This window comes from Podarcis vaucheri (genome assembly GCF_965113315.1).
Source record: "Podarcis vaucheri genome assembly, chromosome: 1".
NCBI lineage: Eukaryota > Metazoa > Chordata > Lepidosauria > Squamata > Lacertidae > Podarcis > Podarcis vaucheri.
Window position 1 is genome coordinate 60,466,541 of NC_138759.1, and position 21,552 is coordinate 60,488,092.

The window sequence follows — 21,552 nt, forward strand, 5'->3', positions numbered from 1 at the left end:
TGGAATATCAACACATGGAAGTGGTTTTCAGTGGTTTCCATGTGGGGCCTGTAATATCTAAATCAGACTGCCAAATCCACAACTTCCAGAGAAAGCTTGTTCCTCTACTGAGATGATGTCTTTATATTTAGAGACTACTTTGCCTATATTTTATTCCTGAATTATATTGGCTTGGATCCAGACATTTCCTCCTTGTGAGGAAGGAGTCATTTTCTGATGAAATGAGTCTCTCTACAGGTAGAATAGCACATCTCACTGTAGACAGATTCCTCCATCAGAAGAAGGGAAACTAGTCCAATTTTTTGACCTACTTTATTGTAGATAACCAATATTCACCATTGTGAACTGGAAAACTTTCTCTCAGTTTTCTGTATCTTCACAATATGTTTATTTCATTCTACCCTGTGTATGAAACAACATTTGTACTCTGAAGAAATGGGAAGACTGTAAAAAGCTAGAACTGACTGAATAGGAGGCACACATTTCTGGATCATTTAACACGTGTGTATATATATCGCTTACCAGGACAAAAGATCTCAAAGCAGTTTACAGTAGACATTATTCATTAAATATACAAATAAAAAACATACATTAAAAGAGAGGTGTGTGTGTGTGTGTGTGTGTATATATATATATATATATATGCTTTCGTAGATTTTCACGGGTACAGGAATGCAGGTTTTGGTGTCTTCGGGTGTCTTCCCGTGTAAGAGTCGGGGTGTCTGTGCGATGTTTCGACGAGGTCTCACTCGTCATCTTCAGGCTGGTGCTTTCGGCTTCTTGTTACTGGAACAGAGCAGAGTCTGGTGTTTGAGTTCCTATAAATACTGTTGAGGGGTGTGGTGTATAGCCTCCAACGTTCTGGGCAGAGAGGAAGTTCCTAGATTAGTGTGCCTTTTCTTCTTTTGTTCCTTAATTACTTGAGGGATATCTTGGGCGATTTCATGAGTGATATTCTGAATACCACTGGGTGGGTCATTAAGTGTAGATTAGTTGCTAAAGCTTTCGTGTCTTGACCACAAAACCACAGCTCGCCCCTATACACGAAGCCAAGCCAGAGCACAACTAAATGCAGCACAGCCATCTTCTCAGAAAAACTCTTCACAAGCTCAAGAGGTCAAGACACGAAAGCTTTAGCAACTAATCTACACTTAATGACCCACCCAGTGGTATTCATAATATCACTCATGAAATCACCCAAGATATCCCTCAAGTAATTAAGGAACAAAAGAAGAAAAGGCACACTAATCTAGGAACTTCCTCTCTGCCCAGAACGTTGGAGGCTATACACCACACCCCTCAACAGTATTTATAGGAACTCAAACACCAGACTCTGCTCTGTTCCAGTAACAAGAAGCCGAAAGCACGAGCCTGAAGATGACGAGTGAGACCTCGTCGAAACGTCGCACAGACACCCCGACTCTTACACGGGAAGACACCCGAAGACACCAAAACCTGCATATATATATATATATATATATATATATATATATATATATATATAAAACAAATCTTACACTGATAAACATTTAAGCACCACAACATGGGTGAAATACTTGCTCTCTCTGTCCCTCTAAACTTATGCAGCAGGCAGATGTTATTTAAAGTCAATGTGCAACAACTGCAAGGCCAGAGTTTCCCTTTCCCAGATCACTGGCAACCTGTTCCCACATCTGTCCATGGGACTTTTGTCCATGATTCCCAGGAGAGAATCAAAATATATTAAGGGATTCTAAATTAAATTGTTTGTTTATGTCTTATGAAAAGGAAGGCTCTCTAGATGGCCATAACTGATGTTATGTATCAATTGAAACCAGACAGCTAGAGAAATGAATCCACAGAGATCATGCCGATACATGTGTATCTGAGTGCACGCGCATGTACACGCAAATCTGCAAGCTGCCTAATATATGGATAATAAGGGTTATAGAACAAAAACCGCTGACAATGCTCGATTAGAATGCATCGTCACGTTTGATTTTTCGGTGTGAAAGTTGCTCTTTTCAAGAGGGGAGAATTGTCTTCAGGGGCTTGACATCAAGATCCATGAGTGATAGGGCCTTCTGGGATACGACTCCATAGTTGTGGAACTTACTCCCAAGCAGCACACACTTGGTGTTTACTTGGTAGTTAGCCACTGTGACAACAAGATGCAGGAGAAGATGTACCATTGGCCTGATCCAGCAAGCTCTTCTTATATTCTTAATGTTGATGATACCTGTTTCAATGAATATCCCATAGAAATAAATGCATTGCAGATGTATGACATTTGCATCCACACATGCAGCCAAAATGTGGGTGTTGTCTAACAGTGCAACATTACTAATAATGGAATGTAAATTCAGGTGCACATCTAAATACCCAAACTCATCCATGTTCTGCCCCAACTCATCAACTATGCATGACTGGATCATGATGAAGAAGCACGGACTTTGTTACCTTGGGGACAGGGAAGTCATTAATTCTTCTGACACCAGCCCCCCCCCCCCGTTTCTTTTTTTTCCTTTTTCTTTTGCAAGAGGATGGGAAATACCAAAAAGTTTTGCATTAAAAATAAGTTCATGAAATGTATCTTACTATTTCAGAACAGCACTAATTAGAATCTCTTCTTTGCAAAGTCAGTTAAAAATAGCGGTCTATTATAACCTTTGGACGGTTTCCTCCGCCCCTTCCCATTTGTTTGTTTCCTGAAGATCAGTTTCTGAGGACCAATAAAAGCAAATATGGTAAATGAATCATATTTTTCCCCAGTTACACTAAGCCACAGTGTGCTTGTTTTCTTAAATTTCCAAGATCCAGAGATAAAAACAGAAAAAACACATCTCTCCCTCTTCAACTTATCAATGTTTTTACTGGGCAGTTTTCCCAATGTTATTAGTGGGCCAGTTGATGCTTTCTTGTTTTTGTAATGAAGACTACTCCCCCCCCCCCAACAATTCCTCACTATCATGCTCATATATTTTTTTAGATGCTATGCCTGCACAAATCTCAAAAATATTTCTAATTCCCACACCCTAGAACAATGTATTTTAGTTTACCCCTCAGGTTTTTAAAGTTTCTAGCTCTGCTAATAACCTACCCAGGCATAAAACCCCGTGGTACTAGAAACCCAGTCAACAAAAGAAGTTGGATGTCGGAAGGTTCAGGACAAACAAAAACGTATCCCTTCTTCACAGAGTACATAATTAAAGTATGGAATTTGCGTGCCAAGGACCCCCAAGACACCCCTGAATAAAAACACGGTTCACACATCATTTTTGTTTTGATTTTTGGCATAATTTTGGCCACATCTTTATTGAATTACAGTATGTGCGTGGTTGCTTAGCCATTGGTTGGTGACTATCTGTTCCCACTTGGAGGTAGGAACAGAACTGACAACCACACCCCTGCAGAAGTCAGTAAGGGTAAACAATTTTGGGGAGAGAATAAAGCTGGGTGCCAGGCTCTCCCCTCTCCCCCAATGCTCCCTGGGGCTCTTGCGTGGCCCTAGCCCTTTGTCAGGGATACGGACAAAAGCATGGGGAGCCCCTGGATTCCTTTAACGGAATACCCTTGCTGCAGCAGCATTGGAGAGGCAGGCACAGCCAACCACATCCCCTCCACCAACCAAAAAATTAACCAATGCCTAACCGCAACTTACAAGTTGTGACGACTTACAAGTTGTGACGACTTGCTATGCAGTAGGCAAACCCAAATGGCCCCAGCCAATCAGCCAAATGGTAAAATTCTTACCAGGTCTCTGCTCCAAAGCAGACGACCCCATGACAGGCATAGCAAGGTCAGCGCAAACAAACCTTAACTAAAGGGAGGGTGGGCGGGTAATCCGATGTGCGCAGCGAAAAGAGGAAGCTCAACACTGCACACAGGGAACATATATAGCACCCCCATCAATCAAATAAAATTGCAACCATCAATTTTCCCCAACAACATTGGGGGGGGGCAATCAAATTTGTGGCCATCCGAACTAACCCGCCCAGCAACAGGAGGTGTCATGGTTGCTCCCACAGCAACACGTGCTCTCCTTGAAGGAGAACCCGCTTTGTCCCTGCAAGTTGTGGTGGAAGGAGTTTAGAGGGTTTTAATGGGGATTAGACGAATGCATGGAAGATAAGGCTACCAATGCCTACTAGTCATGCTGGATATATATGCTACCTACAGGAGCAGTGGCAGTAGACCTCTGAATACCAGTTGCTGGAGAGAACAAATGGGAAACGGTGCTATTGTGCTCATGTCCTGCTTGCAGGCTGCTCATAGGCATCTGGTTGGCCACGATGAGAACAGGATGCTGAATTAGATGGGCCTTTGGTCTGATATGGGACACAGGTGGCGCTGTGGGTTAAACTACAGAGCCTAGGACTTGCTGATCAGAAGGTCGGCGGTTCGAATCCCCATGACGGGGTGAGCTCCCATTGCTCGGTCTCAGCTCCTGCCAACCTAGCAGTTCAAAAGCACATCAAAGTGCAAGTAGATAAATAGGTACTGCTCTGGCGGGAAGGTAAACAGCGTTTCTGTGCGCTGCTCTGGTTCGCCAGAAACGGCTTGGTCATGCTGGCCACATGACCCGGAAGCTGTACGCCGGCTCCCTCGGCCAATAAAGCGAGATGAGCGCCGCAACCCCAGAGTCGGTCACGACTGGACCTAATGGTCAGGGGTCCCTTTACCTTTACCTTTGGTCTGATACAACAGCGCTCTCCTTACATTCTTGTGAAAAGTTTGATAAGAAAATAAATCCTACCGAACAAAATGCAGGCAAGTTCTTCCTCAGTAGTGCTGTGCTGAACATGCATCAATCTCCATATATGAATAGGTTATTATTTGAAATGAATATATAACGTTAATGACGTGCATGCCTGTTAGCTTCAGAGACGGGAGAGGAGCCTAATTAAATCAAAGTGGTTATTAGTCTCATGTCACTATTGATTAATTATTAGCACAAGATACTTCATCACTTTAATTTGCAATGGAAATAGGTGTGGTATTACCAAGTGCAGAAATGGGGAAAATGGAGATAAAACTACAGGCTTGGTCTTGAAAGCTCTAATCCAGAACTGGCATATCATTATTTTGGCCCAGGAAATATCCCATTACAGTGGTACCTTGGGTTACATACGCTTCAGGTTACATATTCTTCAGGTTACAGACTCCGCTAACCCAGAAATATTACTTCGGGTTAAGAACTTTGCTTCAGCATGAGAACAGAAATTGTGCTCCGGCGGCACGGCAGCAGCAGGAGGCCCCATTAGCTAAAGTGGTGCTTCAGGTTAAGAACAGTTTCAGGTTAAGAACAGACCTCCGTAACGAATTAAGTACTTAACCCGAGGTACCACTGTATAGAGTAAGGTAGGGGGAAAGAATGTGATGCCTTCAAGGACTGTTCACCATGAACCAAAAGAGCATTCTGCTTTCAACAGATCCTACACCAAACCTTTCAAAGCTGAGGTACGTCATACCACTTCAGACTGAAGATGCAGTTAATTGAAGTTCCTCCATATTTTTTTTGGGGGGGGGGACCAGACATCTGCACACAGAAAACTAGAAAACCAGGGAGAAGGGTAGGCAAGGGCTCTTTTCCCAAGTGCAGCAGTTAATATATCTTCCTATATACATACAAATGTAAAGTGTATCATGCTCTGCAGTTTGAATAGCCGAGCTACTAGGCAGCTATGGCAAGTGCCGCATAAGGAACAGCAGAAAGCCCCAGGTGAGTTATTTAATGAAGACGGGGGTGCTGTGAAGTGACTCTACCTCTTCATTAAACATGCCTGCAGTGAGGTGTAACGGGGTGTGTGGTTCAAGGAAAAAATAGGTTTAAAATGAGAATTCCTTGGATGGCAAGATCCAGGTTTGGGGCAAGTACTCTTTGGCGAGAGAACCTCAGCAGTGTTTCACAAAATATACAGCAAAGTAAAGAGTAGAAGAGCTTTAAAATATATGTGCCTTTGAGAGTTCCAAAACTATCCTCTTAAAAACTTTATTTCCAAAGTTTCCCTCTTTCTCCGGCACAGGGAAAAGACTACACATTTGGTAAGTTAAAAAATGATTTACTTACAAACTCTTCAAAGGTTAAGTTCATGTACTTTTCCATACATCAGTCAGAAAAGTTTCACAGGCAGCAAAACTTAGTTTAGTTCCAAAGTGGTGAAGGTTGCTAAATTGTTGGTATAGGAACTGAATAATGGCTTGCAAGAGCCATGCGGTTTGAGCTTGGGAGAGAACAATAGGCCTGATTACATGGTTCCTTGCGGTGAGGTAAGCCTGGCAGGACAGCTTACCCTATGGTCTTAACCCCTTCATATATTAATTGGACTTAAGCTTGCTAGTGATATGAGACTAGCTATCCCATAAGAGAGGTAGGAGGGATTGGCGAGCAGAGTGAGCAGGAGTGACAGCCCTTAATATATATAACACACAAACATTCCAATATGTCAGCTCATATTTGCAATATGAAACGGTTACAGCCCAGGCACAAAGGAAATTTAGGCAACCCTCCCTCGCACCCACTGCCACACACTGAAAGAACATGTGAAGGAGGCTGTGGGATTTAGCTCCACCTTCTACTACCAGCATGAGCCATGTCCACACCCATACTGTCAGTGTCTTCTGCTGGCGTGAGAGCTCCTCCACATGAGTAAGGATCCTGGAGCAATCAGCAAGACCACTATGTGCCGATATTTGTGCAAGCAATGCTTGGATGGCGAGGAGCGTGGCCACTGTGCATGGCAGTGGTGTGACTAGCCCACACGCAACCCACAAATTCTTCTTACATGTTCTTTCAATGCTCTGAGGCTGCCATCTGAAACTCCTTATAGATTTTCCACACCAAAGAACTAGGCTAGTACCGAGCTCCACATGAAGAAGTAGAGTTCTCAGTGGCTGAAAGGGAAGAAAGAGAACGAGAGCACCCCTTTCCTTCCCCCAATATAAGTAAATAACTGCTAGGGGAAATGCTGTACCTGCAGTAGCTGGAAGTTTGTGTCCCAGCCAGCCCTGTCTTTAGCATATGCTGGGGTGCAAAGATCTGCCCAGCGCCCCCAAATTTAGTTTAGCCCCCAAATTAACTTTTATTATGCTTATGTCAGACACCACGCTTACGCCTTATCTCTTGTTGTGAATGGCAAGTGCCATCGTTGAGTCTGACAAAGTCGAAAGTCCTTTAGTGAAACAGTAGGTATACATTTCGGCAATACCTAGGTATATATGTATTTTGTTTTTCTAGCTTGATCAAAATTATTTATTATTTCATAACAGGTAGATAGTTAAGAGCTTTAGCAGCGGGTGCCTGGCAACCTCCAGAATTCGCCCCGCACCCCTTGCATCCCCAGGTAAAGACGGCCCTGGTCCCAGCATTCATGGAAATGTAATATATGGGTCCTTGCTCCACAAGTACCTTATCCATCTCAATGATGGTCATTTGACTAGGTTTCTTAACAGCCTTGGAGAACACTGTAGTAGACCAGCTTCTCCTCTTCATCGGCGCACGTCTGCAGAGGTAGCGAGAGGAGCATGAGGCTCCTCATGCTGCCCATCTCACCTAGTCCCATGAAAAGTCAGTGGGGCTTTTAAAAAGTCTTAGAATTACCGTCCTGCGATAACATCCTCTGTATACCAATTGGTGGGACAACGCAGTTCCCATAGAAACAAAACAATGTTTTATTAATGCTGCCCGTTTCAAAGCTGACTCTGCCCTGCCACCACTTGGTAGTTCACATAAACTCAAGCTCAAGATTTGGGTGGGTGGGGTGGGAACCAAAACAAAAGGGAAGTCAACAAAAGCCACTGCTGGAAATATCAGTACTGCTTGCCTCATAGGACAACATGTCTGAGTTTGAAAGTCCATGACAGAGCAGGCAATCAGTTATCTCATTCATTCTTTCCCCTAATGAAACCACAAACTCACAAAGAAGAATGCCAATGACTCGGAGGGAGGAGCTGACTGTATTCCAAAAAGGGAAATCCTGTCCCTTTAAGAAATCTGAGTAGCCCAGAAAAAAATCCACAAGATGCAACTTCTCTCTTCCTAGTAATGGAGTAAGAGGAAAAGAGCTGCTGACCAGCACCTGTTAGATACCAGGCTCTTCAAGGCTTTTAATGGGCAGCAGAACTGCTGCACATTTCAGATTAAAGGTCTCCCTAGAAGGCAGGACACCACAGTCAAAAGTAGCCAAGGACTTAGTAGAAAATCAGGGACCATGTCGTTATTTATATTGGTCTGATGCACTTGAGGGAAATGGCCCCAGAGGCATTTGTTGCTTGCAAGGTTTGAAACAAAATACAGTTAGCTTCTTTCTTATTTTTGCTTGCTTTTGGATGAGTAAAAATTACCCTTCTGCATACTAATTCTGGCTACCCAGATAACAAGCAAGTTATGGAGTTCAAATAAAAGGAAATCTAGTGCTAGAATTATGGCTGGGCAAGTTTGCTTGCCTTTGATGGAGTGCACAAAGCCTCCCCAACCCAGTTTCCCTCTATCTTTGCCAAATCCCAGGTCTGCTGTAGCCATCGAAGAACAGGAGCTTAAAGGAGGCAACAACTGCTGCACAAAAAAGGCCAGGGCTTCTTTACTCCCAGTATAATTAAAATATAGAGGTAATTGCGAAACATTGGGTTGGATCAATATTTAGTCATGCTTAGACTAGACCCACTAAAATCAATGGGACTTAAGTCTGTCCCATTCATTTCAGTGAGTTGAGCCTAAGCATGACTAAGTCTGGATCTGAGCCATTGTTTAGAATTTCTAAATATTTTAAGAGAAGCATGGCTTTAGAGAATAAGAGCAATAGTCTGACCTAGCTCTATTAGTCCAAAGGTGAATAAAGCGTACGAATTTCTTAAGATTTTAGTGCAGTCCAGTAATAAGAATACATGCCATGATACCTGTATAATATTCACTGATATATCATGAAGGAATATTAGTAGCCCTTTAAAAATGCACACATATAATTAGTTTTATCTCAACAACAAACTCCCATGGCAGTATGTTCCACAGATTAACCATATGCATACAGTTCTGACTTTGATTCTCTGGTGAACAGAAGAAATAATGAACATTTGTAGAGACATTTTGATACTGAAATCCGTGTATGATGGATTTGCATGATATATATCTTATCTAATTATTCATGTATCTATAGATCTGTGGATATACATGCAGATAGGTAATTTACCAAAAGAGGAAGAAAATGCAAATAACATTTGCAGGCAGCTCTATATGGACACTAGCCCTTAATTTTATCAGGTAGATGCCAAGTCTAGTGCTTAATGATCAGTTAAATACCTGTTCTTTACTTGCTCATTCTCTAGTGGAGAGGTATGTACCACAGACAAACAACATGCCCCATGAGTAATGATTGTTCAGTACATTTATCAACTGACCCTTCAAACTGATTAATTAACCTATGATAGCCAGCTTCCTGTGTGTTGCCTGATCTTTTCTGATTTAAAAGCTCTCCTTCATGTTGAACCTTAGTATGAAGCTGGCCTTCTCTTCTATACAGATATGTTAGCGGTGAATACTTAATATCGAGCGAATAAGCAGTATGTTGGTATATAGCTCAGCAGATTCATATCAGGCTAATTTCCTAAGTGTTCCTTCCTCCGCCCCCTGCTCCCTCTAGCCTCAGACACTCTGGCTGGTGAGAAATTTGATGAACACTTTGGGCTGAACTCCAGTTCAATATCTGGCTGTTTTAATAAGCAGCTTCAAGATATTGCTACTTCATGGGAATTTAAAGAAGGGAGTAGAGAGAAGGGCTCCCTATACTATTCTTAGAAGCAAACAGTCAGATTTGGCAACTTGATTACAAAGCATGGAATTTATAAACTGTGCCATTCTAAAATTACTTCATTTGTATACAGTTCAGTTGGACGGTCATGTGTTGCAACATATTCCAGTTTAATAGCGCAGTTCTGTAACACCCACAAAATCAAAAGGAAAATTGAGCCACACAGTGGATGCTGGTTATGTCATGTGTTGTCCAGCAACTGGAACTTGTATAGGAAATGGTCACTGAAAGATGTGCATTAAAAATGTGCATGCATCCAACATGCCCTTGATTTATTTTTAAGGGGAAACTGGAGAAACTTCCAAACCCTCTTCTTCAAACTATTCGACTTTTAATGTCTAGCGATGCTTCACAGCTGCATTAACACAGAAGCATTTTGTCTTCCCATGGGTTAATGTAATTTCCACACTACTGACTCCTTTAAGAAGTTACCAATCTATATTATACCAGGTACCATACTCACAACAAGTGTCATTGATAGCTTCCACAAAAACCTTTCTGGACCTCATCAAGTTGCACACATACTCAAGACAGAACAACTGTAAAGAAAACTCAAACACAGCTCCTTAAAACATTAAACACTACCCCAAACACTAAGAATCCCACTTCACAATCATCCCAAAAGTAAATACCATGACAATACCATATGAGCAACACCAATGTAGCTTCTTCCATTTATATGGATAACATTGTGCATTTCTCTTTGCAAGTTGCATTATATACATTTCAGCATTTAATCTGTATGTTTCTACACGCACAGAAAGACATTCTGATGAAAACGTTGTTTCTTCCGCAGCTCAGAAGTACGACAGAAACAACGGTTTCCAAACCTAGTCAGGGATAATACAGTAAACACAGATGAGCTCCTACATCCGTGCTTGCCTTTATTTTAAAAGAAAAGGCGGCTAGTGCTTTTATCTTAGCAGGACTGTCAGGACAGTCGTACACTTTTGCCAACAGTGCAGTCATTTCCCATTTATTACGAAGGTCCTTCCTCCTCAATGGGGGGGGGGGCAGAGAGAGCTTAGTTTAGAACAACTTGCTTTCCAGAAATAATTTCCAATGCCACCCCTGAGGTCCAAGCTCGGTGCGGATCCTTCCCCATTCCAACTCCAGCACACTTACATGACTCGCGGGGAATTCTGTGAAGATCAATGCCATCCGTCTCCATTTCTGAGCCAAGTCTGGGAGGCTGAGCCTGGCGAAAGAAATGCTTGGCGGAATCTTTTCCTTCCTTCCTTCCTTCTCTCCCCTGAGGAGTTTCATTCAAGGAGGCAAGCCCACTATTGCTGCAGCAGCCCCGTCTGGGGAGCAGCAAGCATACTTCTCCAAGTAGCAGCAGCAGCTTCTACTTAGCCCGACCCATGCTCTTTCATCACGGCAGGGATGCCACCAACCGAAAGCAGCCTCAGCAATGCAAAAGAGCGGCGCGTGGGCTGTTGCACTGAGGAAGCGTCCCACCTTGGCAGCAGAAATTCCCCCACCTCAGGGGAGAAAAAAAAAACCCACACCACACACACAAAACCTCGCTCGCCGCTTTCCCGGGCACGCACAAAAGTCAAGGGTGCAACCTTTGCCTGGCGCACAGAGCTCTGGCACTCATGCTGCTCCCGGGGTTGGAGGAACTCCCTGGCAAAGGGAGAGGGACCGACTTTAAAATAGCAACGCCGCTTGGTCTCCCAGCCGGGCTCTCCCCGCTCTTGCCGCCGCCGAGACCAAAGGCAGCGGGAAAGAGGCAGCCCGCCACGTGACTCCTGCCGGCGAGGAAGAGCAGCCAAGCTGGAGGTGGAAGCGGCGGGGCTGCTGCCTCCTTCCCCTTCGGCCAGGGGCGCGAGGAGCGCTTCTTATAGGACGCTCGCCAAGGCCAGCGTCGCGAACTCTTTGCTTAAGACGGGAGGGCGGGAAAGGGAAGGGTGGAGGCGGCGGCGGCTCCAGCCGGAGTTCCCATTATCACCCAAGCCCAGCCTTAACGGCCTCCAGCCACCACCGAGGCTGGACGCGTGGAGTTGGGCGGTTGGACAACGCCTTTTGGTGACTTTGGATCGCCTTCGCCTGCGTCACTTGCGCATGGCGTGGGGGAGCGCAGAGCCCAGCGCAGGGCCTGTTTTCTGGGTCAAGGCTGTCTGCATTTCCATGGAGAACCACCGAGGATATAAAGGGCTGCTTCTAAGGGTGCCGCTCACCCACCCTATGCCAGTGCTTCATGTGGGAAATGAATGCTTAGGAAAGGGCTCTTAATTCTGCGGGGGGAGAGACAGGCACACACCTCAGTTGCAACTTAAGAGGCACCTTGAAGACTGAATATATATACTCTATACACACACATTTTTTATGTGCCTGCACCTCAGCCATCATGTGCTGCTCCATAGTTAAGAATGACAGTCTCTTGTCTCACATTCCTTTTTATTCTGCTGTTCTGCATGTCTTTTTTTCTCCTCTGCCTGCTTTTCTGTGTTGACTTACTCAAGTGTGCCTGGCATCAGTATTGGTCAGACGTATGCCAGGGACCCAGCATGGTCCACCATAACTGACACCCAGCTGTACACTTAACTGGGTGAGCCCTTAAAAGAAACAAAAATCCCAGAGAATGCCAGGTAGCTGCATTGTGCAAAGGAGTATTCTGGAAAAACAAAAGGGGTATGCACATAGTCACCCTGTTCCATACTGCAGGATGTAATGGTGGCTTCCAATATGGAGGATTAGGTTATCACAGTGCCTATGTCTGCCTCTACTGTTGGAGTCATTTGAAACCGAATGCCAGTTGATGGAAGTCACCAGTGGGAAGAGTGATGTTGCACGGGGGCCCTCCTTGCAGGCTTCCCGGAAACATCGGATTGGACATTGTGAAAGCAGAAGATCCTGGGCTAGTAGGGCCTTTGTTCTGATTCATCCGGCTCCTTCTTTTGTGCTTATAAGTACGTGAGGGAAGAAGCCATCTTTTTATTCCTTCCCCAGTGACCCTGATGATGTGCTGTCATTTGGATTAACTTCCCACACTCTGCAGCCATCCACCATGCTGTCAGCACCACCAAAACTGCCGCTCATCTCATAGCCTAGTAACTAAAATTCAATAACTAAAATAAAAAAACAGTGTGGGGTGGAATCCCAGCTGCTATCCCAACTTCCTTCAGGTGGTGTTACACATAGTTCTACAAGGGTAATGCTATCTCGTAGCTTCCTTGTAAAACACTCGAAGGCCTAGAGCAGAGTAATTTGAATAGAGACGAGATCCCATCTAGAGCTACCTATTTCCATCTATGTTAGTGTGGCTCAGTCACTTCCTCAGCTACAGAGCAATGTGCTTTGGCACAAATCTCAGATGCAGTTTCGGATGCCAGCGTCAGGCTGTTTTCATACTCAAGCACTAACTCAGAGGTGTAGGAAACTGAAGCAGGAGGATTCTCTCCACTGACAACACACAGAATCACACTATAGACAGATAGGGGCCTGCAGGCATCTCACGTTGTAGTGTGAACCATTATAGAGAGTGAAATCCTCTTGAGGTGTTTTAGACTAACAAAACATGGGAAGGGGCCAGCAAAGACACATTAGCTCCACATACACACCTGTTTCCATTTCAGTCACATTTGCGAGTGCCTTTTGGGTTCCTTGCACGCTCTAGACTTCATTGGGCCATCCAGCTCAATATCATTTGCATTGATTGAAACTGCTTTCCAGGTTCTCTGGCAGCGGACATTCCCAGCCCTAGCTGAAGATGCCAGGGATTGAACCTGGGATGACTTCTGCTGCTGGGCAGCATCTGCTTTTAGAGGTGTGGGAGGAGCACCAGCCACTTTTTCTTTTTCAGAATAAGAGGCTGTGGAGGGGCCTCATGTGGATCGTAACCATGGCACATGAAGTCGGAAGCTGAAGTCTCTCCCCCTTGTGCTATTTTCCTCCCAAAAATGTCCACCCCAGCAACTGTTGCCCCTACAGCAGGGTGTGGTGGCACTGCTCACCTGAGCTGTCAGTCGCAACGCTGCTGCTTTATTTCACAATTCTGCAGCTCCATAGAAATCTGGGCTATGTGGATTTATATCTCCTGACTCCCCACATCCCTTAAATGGAATCTCCTATAATTTATGGAGATTCACTCTTCTGAGATACCAAATGTTTCAAATAATGGTTACTCTTCAAAATGTGTGATCTATGACGATCCTACCACTCACTGTTTTTCTCCTACTGGAGTTGGAACACAGTGAACTTGGAGGTCTTGGGGGGGGGGGAATGAGGCATCTCCTGTATCGAGTTTCATAGATAAGACATCATAAGGCAGTGTGGGAAATATTATCAATTTACGGCTCCTCCAGATGACCTGCTTATTCAGCATTCATCCTGATTATAATTTTTTTGCACAAAACTTACTTGGTTGTCAGACTATGTCCAGTCTTTTTTTTTTTTTTACTGAGTAGTCATTCTTATTTGTTTAAAGGGGTGAGTGGTTACATAACAGTGAGTGTTTATTCTGTATTCATCCTGATTTGTGTGCTTGCACCTAGCAGGGTATTTAGACATCTTCCCATTCTTCATTTGTTCATCCCACACTTTTATTTTTCATTTCCCTGTCACTTTCCAAACTGCTATCAGCCCCCTTTAAAAAAATAAAAGTTGATTTGTTACACTGGGGCAATAAATCTAATTCCATAAGCCCAAATTTCCGGTATGTACTTGAATCCCTCCTGCAAACTGCTGACAGTCTGGAGACACTTGCCTATGGAGCAGGAATGCTGCAAGAGCTTTCAAAACAAGCATTCAACTAATTCAAAAATCCATATTGCTTTTGCCACAAGCCGAGCAATAGTCCACTGAATAGTCTTACTTTGCACATTTGCATTTTGTCCTTCCTCCAAGGAGTTGAGTGTGGCATATATGGGTTTTACCTCACTTTATTAAAGCAATAAAAAGAATCAAATAGTTGTATATAATAAATAGCAAATGGCTGTGTAGAGACCTGTATTGTGTGTCTACACAGTGCTTTGTCGGGGTGCAGCTTTTACAATCAAAATGAGGGACCTGAATCTTAATACTGTTTGGATAGTGTGTTTCATAAAGGGAGTAGACCTGCATCCAAACCCAGTTTAAAATGACTGAAACAGACTCTCAGCTTCAACTGGGAATAAAGGATGCTGTCTTTATCTACACTGTTATGCCATCACAACAGATCTGTGAGGTAGATTAGACGGAGAGACAGTGACTTGCCCAAGATGAGCCGGTGAACTTTATGGTGCTGTTGTGTGTGTTTGTGTTGAACCCCAGACCATGTCTGTTTCTTTACCGCTCCACACTGGCATCCCAGTCTGTACCTATCTCAAATATGTGTCCTAAGCACAGACCTGGTTTTCTTCATTCTTTTCCCTCACTGCAGGGAATTGCTAATTTCTAACTGAAATATGAAAGGCTCTCCTGCGGATGCCAAGAAGAGACTCCCCCACCCGAGCTTGGCTGCAAGAACATTAAAGGAAGGTTGATGGCGCCTTCTTGTGTATCCATAAAACTTGGCGAGTGACATCCACAGATAAATATAATAAATTCAGCCAAGTCTACCTTAAACAAAGCAGTTTGCAGGGGGGAACTGACCTTGGGCATTTGAGCAACAGTGCCCCTGAATGATAGCAGCAGCTGACATGTGCAGGGAGGATTCCTCTTTAAAGGTCACTAACATACTTTGCCAGCAGGCTGCAGGAGAACAGGCAGCTACTGGAGACCACAGGCTTCTAGCCCAGGAGGGGAAAGAGGTGGGCTTTGAGACCACATCTTCCCCAAGTGAAGGCAACTGAGAGATCCTGTGTGCATGCTGCCACTAAGGACTGTTGGGTGAAAGATAATTAAGAGGTCTTGTTAAGAGGGTTCATCTTGGTATCTGCAAAGTGAAATGCCACTTAGAAATAGATCATTTATTTATCGATATTGATTTTTTTAAAATGATTGTGCATTTCGATGAAATGTAAATTCTTCCTGTCTTCACCCCCTCTCCCCCCTGCCCATGTCATTGTGTTTATTTAATCCTCTATCAAGCCTAAGTTTGATTATTTTCTCAACTATATCAGTTTTCATAAATAGCTGAGCCACTTTGCAGGAGGTCTTATTATTTATAAACACATTAGCAGTTCTTGAGCTCAAGATCTAGCCAGAATGTTAGAAACGTTCTCACACACAGGATTTGCTAACACAGTGTCACGTGATGCAGTGTGGCAGAGCTGGCCAGGATATAAACCTCCAGTGGTCCTCTTGCCAGGGATCCATCTGCTTGGAAGTCAGGGCATTCGAAGAGTGTTTGGAGAGATCTAAAGTAGTTTCTACCAGCAGTACAGAAGCCAAACAAACAGTTTTAAGGTGTCCTTCTCTTATAGTAATTCAGAACTAGCATTTCGAAACTGCATCTGATGTAATCGTCTGCAGGTAAGCAGAGTGGCATAAAAGATATCCAGAGAAGAAAGTGAAAACACCACAGGTTGATGTCAACCCCCATAAGCATCCTGTCCATGGATGACAATTGGCCACAGCTGGAGTAAGGCAACTATGGTGTAATAGAGCATTTAGTATGTCTGACTGCACTCCAATTTTTTTTCTTTTTTAGCCACATATCAGCGGTCTAAAAGACCAATGGTCTTGCTCAATTTTTTAAAATTTCGCAATAAACTACAAGCCTTAACATTTGCAGGGCATTTCTTAATTATTTGGGCTGCCACAGAATAGATCTTTCTACTTAAGAATATTTTCGTTCCTTTCCCCTCTCCAGTTTCTACAGATGCCACAACTGTGTAGATTTCAAAGCAAATCGTATCACACAATTAAGAAAAGCTACCAAACGTCATGAAAACGTGATCGCATTTGAACTGTAAGGGGAAACCCTTGCTTTGTCTTAGCCTTAGAACAAGGATGTTCTGCTGTTACCACATCTTAAAGTATAGTATTACTACTAGCATAGTTTCAGTCTTCTCCTTTACCTTTCCCCTTCACATTCCTTCCCCATACGTGACAGCCAGAATGCTGGTGGGAACGGAATGTTCTGATTTTTTTGTGCTGGTTCTATGAAACTTGCACTGGCTACCAATCAGCTTTGGGGTTCAACTCGAGGTACTAGTCTTAACCTTTAAAGCTTGGGAACTGGGTACCTCAGAAATCGCCCTGTCCAATTTGTCCCTCCCCACCTCACCCACTTGAATCATCATTGGTGGGCTCTGCTTCAAATCCCTTGCCTTGGTGAAGTGAGGATGGTGTCAAATTGGGTGGGCCATTTTCTGCTATGGCACCTAACCTTGCTGAGTGAAGTCTGTCAGGCCTCATCAATATACTGCTTTAGGTGGTTGGTGAAGGCCTGGATCTTTTAAGAAATTCCTTCCATTCATTAAGTTATCTTTCACAGTCTTAGTTCTATGTTACTGTTGTGGTGCATTAGATATTGTTAATTTATTGATTTCAGTATGTACTGAATATCCATTTTAGTGATTCAGCTTGGTTATTTTCCCTTCTTTCATTACTCTCTGTTGGCTGTCTTGAATCTCCTTGGAAAAATAGGTGGTTCAGCTGAGACACAGGTTTACCACCACTGTGAGAAATGGGCCAAAGCAGGGGCCGTTAGAAGCTGCTATCATAATTAGCATTAGAAAGACTTGGCATTAAATTTCCGATTGCCACTGCTGGCACAGTTAATTCTATTTTGAAAGAAAGGTCTTGAGTGGTCTTACGTTCACTTTTAAGTTTGATTCACTTTGCTTTCATGTTCACAGTGGTATTTAAAACAATCTTTTTCAAAAGGAATTTGATAGTTGACATGATTGCATATAAAAGACTGTTCCTATAAATATATAAATCATGGTCATTTTAAAATATGGGCTTTTTCGAACAAAATGTAATCCTCAAAGACTTAGCAAAAAAGTAAAATGAGCTTGGGTTTATTTTTAATACCCATTATTCAGTTCATTGTAACTTTTATGGTTCACTGTGCAAATATGGATTTAGATAACTTTGAAAAATGGACATTATTTACTTTATTAGAGCCACAGTACAGTATGTGATGTTCTAGATTTGTGATAAATTGAAACCTAGTGTTGCTGCATTTTACTCCTTCATATGCGAGCCGAGGCAAAATCATGACCTCTGTACCAAAGAGAATGAATGACCTTTGTCCTAACTTCATGCTTGATGAAGAGGCACGGCAGGTGCAATATGATGGCCAGTAGATAAAAATATTTTGGGAAGGATATTTCATATTATTTTGAGATAGTTAAAAAGTTCATAAGATTTTGTTTTTTAGATCTTAATAACTTTCAAAAAAATAATTGCACTGGCAAAGCAAAACATCACAGAAACTAACTGCAGTGCCTACATTCTGTGACTTGGTGGGCAACCTGTGGCCTTCATGTTGCCCTTTTCCAATTTCATACGGGTGACAGAGGGGGGAAATTAGGTAACTAAAAGAGAGAAGTGGGTAGGAGGTAAGGAAAGAAAGAGAAGGCGATGGCCCACTTTTGGCTTGGACTCCAGAATAAAAGGTTGCTTGCCCCTGTCCTATGGGGAAATTGTGTGCAGTTTCTAAGTTCCATGATCAGTATTCTTCTCACAGAAAAAGACTGACCCCTTCCCATGGCGCACTTCTGAAAATCTGCTTCAGAAGATTAGGAGATCTTCCAGAAAAAGCACAGGGGACTACCACAAAGAGGGCGAATTAGCAAAAATCAGGCTCACTTGCAAGAAGCAGAATTGTCCTTTCCAGTCACACAGAGCACCACAGAGTATCGTAAGGGAGTCCCCAATCCTTATGGGTAAAGTTGGAGAACTGTGAACCAGCCTTAACAGCAGACTGTTGGAAGTCCTATATAAACTGTTCTGAGCATTCTAAGCTTCTAGGCTGGTTATTGTACTGAATCATGTTATGCATAGATGGCTGGTTCTTAAAGAACCATCTAAAAGGGTTAGAAAATGAAATGACATTGTATAGCAAAGCATGGTTTGGTACATTTCTGGAGTACTCTTTTTAAAAACCATGGAGGGTCAATGCACAATAGACTTATGAAGAAATATATAAACAGATTTAATTCATTTCCCAGCCTAATATATAATAGCTGTAGGATGTTTTAGAAGAAAATGAATCTTCCAAGTAGACACACTGCATCTATAATACTGCAAAAGAAAGAGTTGTGTAAATCACCAGAACATGTGTCTTTATCAGATATCTAGTCCTTCCAAATCACTCCCTTTCTGCTTCTCTGACACAGGCTTTTTGATAATTACATTGTTTTAAAACTGCCTTTGAAACATTTCATCTGCAGTGTAAGATTTGTTTTATGGGCAAAAATGAGTAATAAACCCAACACCACTAAAAAGAACATCAGTGTTCTGGATTAATGGGTACAATGTGAAATGCTGATAACATTCCAACAAGAGTTCTGGAAAACAACACTGCAGGTACAAGAAGGGGCAAGTATTATCATAATTGTTTCTGAAAAAGGCACTTAATTGACACTGAACTTTGTATGACACAAAATCAAACTTATTTATTCTGGAAAGTGCTTCATCTATTTATTATATATCAGGCTAGTTTCACAAAATGGTTCTGTTCTGCCAAGGTTTTTTGTGCCGACAGTAGTTTAGAACCTAAGCCATAATTTTAGCCACAGACGAACCATGTTTTAGAGTAGCCTGTCTCCTTTTACCTTCCATCTAGGCAAAGTGATGGTCTGTTAATTCAGACAGCACACCAAACTATCTTCTGGTTTTGTATTCTGGTCTGCTGATGGATCACAAACTATGTTTTTTTCATTCAGACCTCACACTAAACCATAGTTTAGCTTCCTTTAAACCATGGTTTAAAGGTGTCTGGCTTGAGCCAGCATCTTGAGCCAGCCATACAGCAATATATTATGGATAAACTGGGTATATAAGCCATAGACCTAGGATGGGAGACTTTCTGGAGCCAAAGGCCATGTTCCCTCATGGGCAACCTTCCTGGAGCCATACATCAATGGTGAGCATGGCAAAAGCAGATGAGGCCAGACACACGCCACACTCCTCCACCCAGGCAAGCAAGAAGTATTATCCCAGTTCAAGGACTCATTCCAGCTAGGTAAAATTAGAGGAGGTGGGCACTTAGCAGGATAAGTAAGGATTGTGATCTGTGTGTGCAGCCTGGACAGAGCCTCAAGGGCTGGCTAGAAAGGCCTGGAGGGCCACATTTGGACAGCAGGCCTGAGGTTCCTCACCCCTGCTACAGACATCATACAAGGCTTTGGAGACTGTTTGGAAATGGTGCATGCTACATGACAAAGGGATATCCCTTGAAATTGCACCAATACTCCTAGCATCAAGAAAGAAAGAAAGGAAAGGCATATTCTCAGTCCGATGACCCAAAAGCATTAAAGCATGATTACGCTACTGTCTTCAATGAGGCCTGGCAGATTGAGAGGAGGGAGGATGCAGTGAGGTGATATATGTTTGCCTACCCAAAATTAGTCTGCTCTCTTGAGATGCCGTTGAGGCAGCATTTATTGATGTATCAATTCCCAGCCCAGTTGGCTTGTGCATGTGGAGGCAGTGCACCTTGTCCTCAGGTGGCAAAATGTATTGGGCAAGCCCTGAATGTAAGTATTGTGATGCAAGATGGTTTAGAAAGCCTTTCTGTGAGTCACACTCACAGGTTGTAATCAGTCCCAGAAATCTGTGGTTTAGATAGTATTCTAAAGAAAAGGTTTCTGATTTTAGTAGAATCATGCCCAAGGTAAATAATAATAATAAAAACCACCCACCACAGGAATAGCCACAGGAAGCACAGTGACTCTAGACACTACTGAGTCATAGTCTCTTAGATCCCTCCTTGATTCCAGGGAAGAATCTTTATCCTACCCTAAGCTGCACTGGCTCATTAGGTGAAAACAATCCTACTTCCTGCAGCTGCCACCCACGTTCATGCCCTTGTTCTTCTATATCCAAAAGTTAGATAGCTGATATGGCAAAGCAGAAGGTGTGCACGTAAGAAGGGTGGGGGGATATACCATATTTTTTGCTCTATAAGACGCACCAGACCACAAGATGCACCTAGTTTTTGGTGGAGGAAAACAAGAAAAAAAATATTCTGAATCTCAGAAGCCAGAACAGCAAGAGGGATCACTGTGCAGTGAAAGCAGCAATCCCTCTTGCTGTTTTGGCTTCTGGGATAGCCGCGCAGCCTGCATTCACTCCATAAGACGCACACACATTTCCCCTTACTTTTTAGGAGGGAAAAAGTGAGTCTTATAGAGCAAAAAATACGGTAATTCCCAAACTAGTACATGTTTGATAAACGCCCTTCTTACAGTGTATTTTTCAAAGAATGTCACTCACTTTCCTGCCCAAAACTTATACTTACTTTCAGTTTATACAGAAATGGATAGTAGAATCATAAAACTGTAGATTTGGAAAGGATGTTAAGGGTCATCCGGTCCAATTCCCTACAATTCAGGATCTCAACTAAAGCATCCATGACAGATGGCCATTCAACCTCTGCATAAAAACCTCCAATGAAGGGCTGCTCTCTGGATTGTTGAAACTCTTCTTAGCACAACCTGATCCTACATATCCCTTGAATTCTGTGATTGCTAGCCAGAAAGTGCATATAACAAGAGGTATATGTACATAAGTGGTTTCCTGTGTACCCACATTAGCTTCTAGAACTAGGGTAAGAGCCTCCATTTTCCCATTTTCCAACAAGGCACAATGTGCTAACAATATGGTGCCCATTTTGGCATGAATCCACAGCACTGGCCCCATGCCACCCTCCGCTACGAATGACAGC

At 43.1% G+C, this 21,552-nt stretch overlaps 1 protein-coding gene across 5 annotated transcripts in view; it reads right to left on the reverse strand.

Annotated features, from left to right (window-relative positions):
- ANO1 (anoctamin 1) overlaps nucleotides 1–21,552 on the reverse strand; it is a 140,728-nt gene that overhangs the window by 111,094 nt on the left and 8,082 nt on the right. For 2 of the 5 annotated variants that reach the window (XM_082224313.1, XM_082224314.1), the window contains exon 1: nucleotides 10,908–11,546. The exons of 1 other annotated variant lie outside the window; for it this stretch is intronic. In XM_082224313.1, coding sequence (XP_082080439.1) covers nucleotides 10,908–10,953 — 46 coding nt within the window. In that variant the 5' untranslated portion in view covers nucleotides 10,954–11,546. Of the gene's footprint in view, nucleotides 1–10,907; nucleotides 11,548–21,552 lie in introns of those variants that run through there. 2 more of the 5 variants (XM_082224311.1, XM_082224315.1) reach the window with 2 other exon arrangements.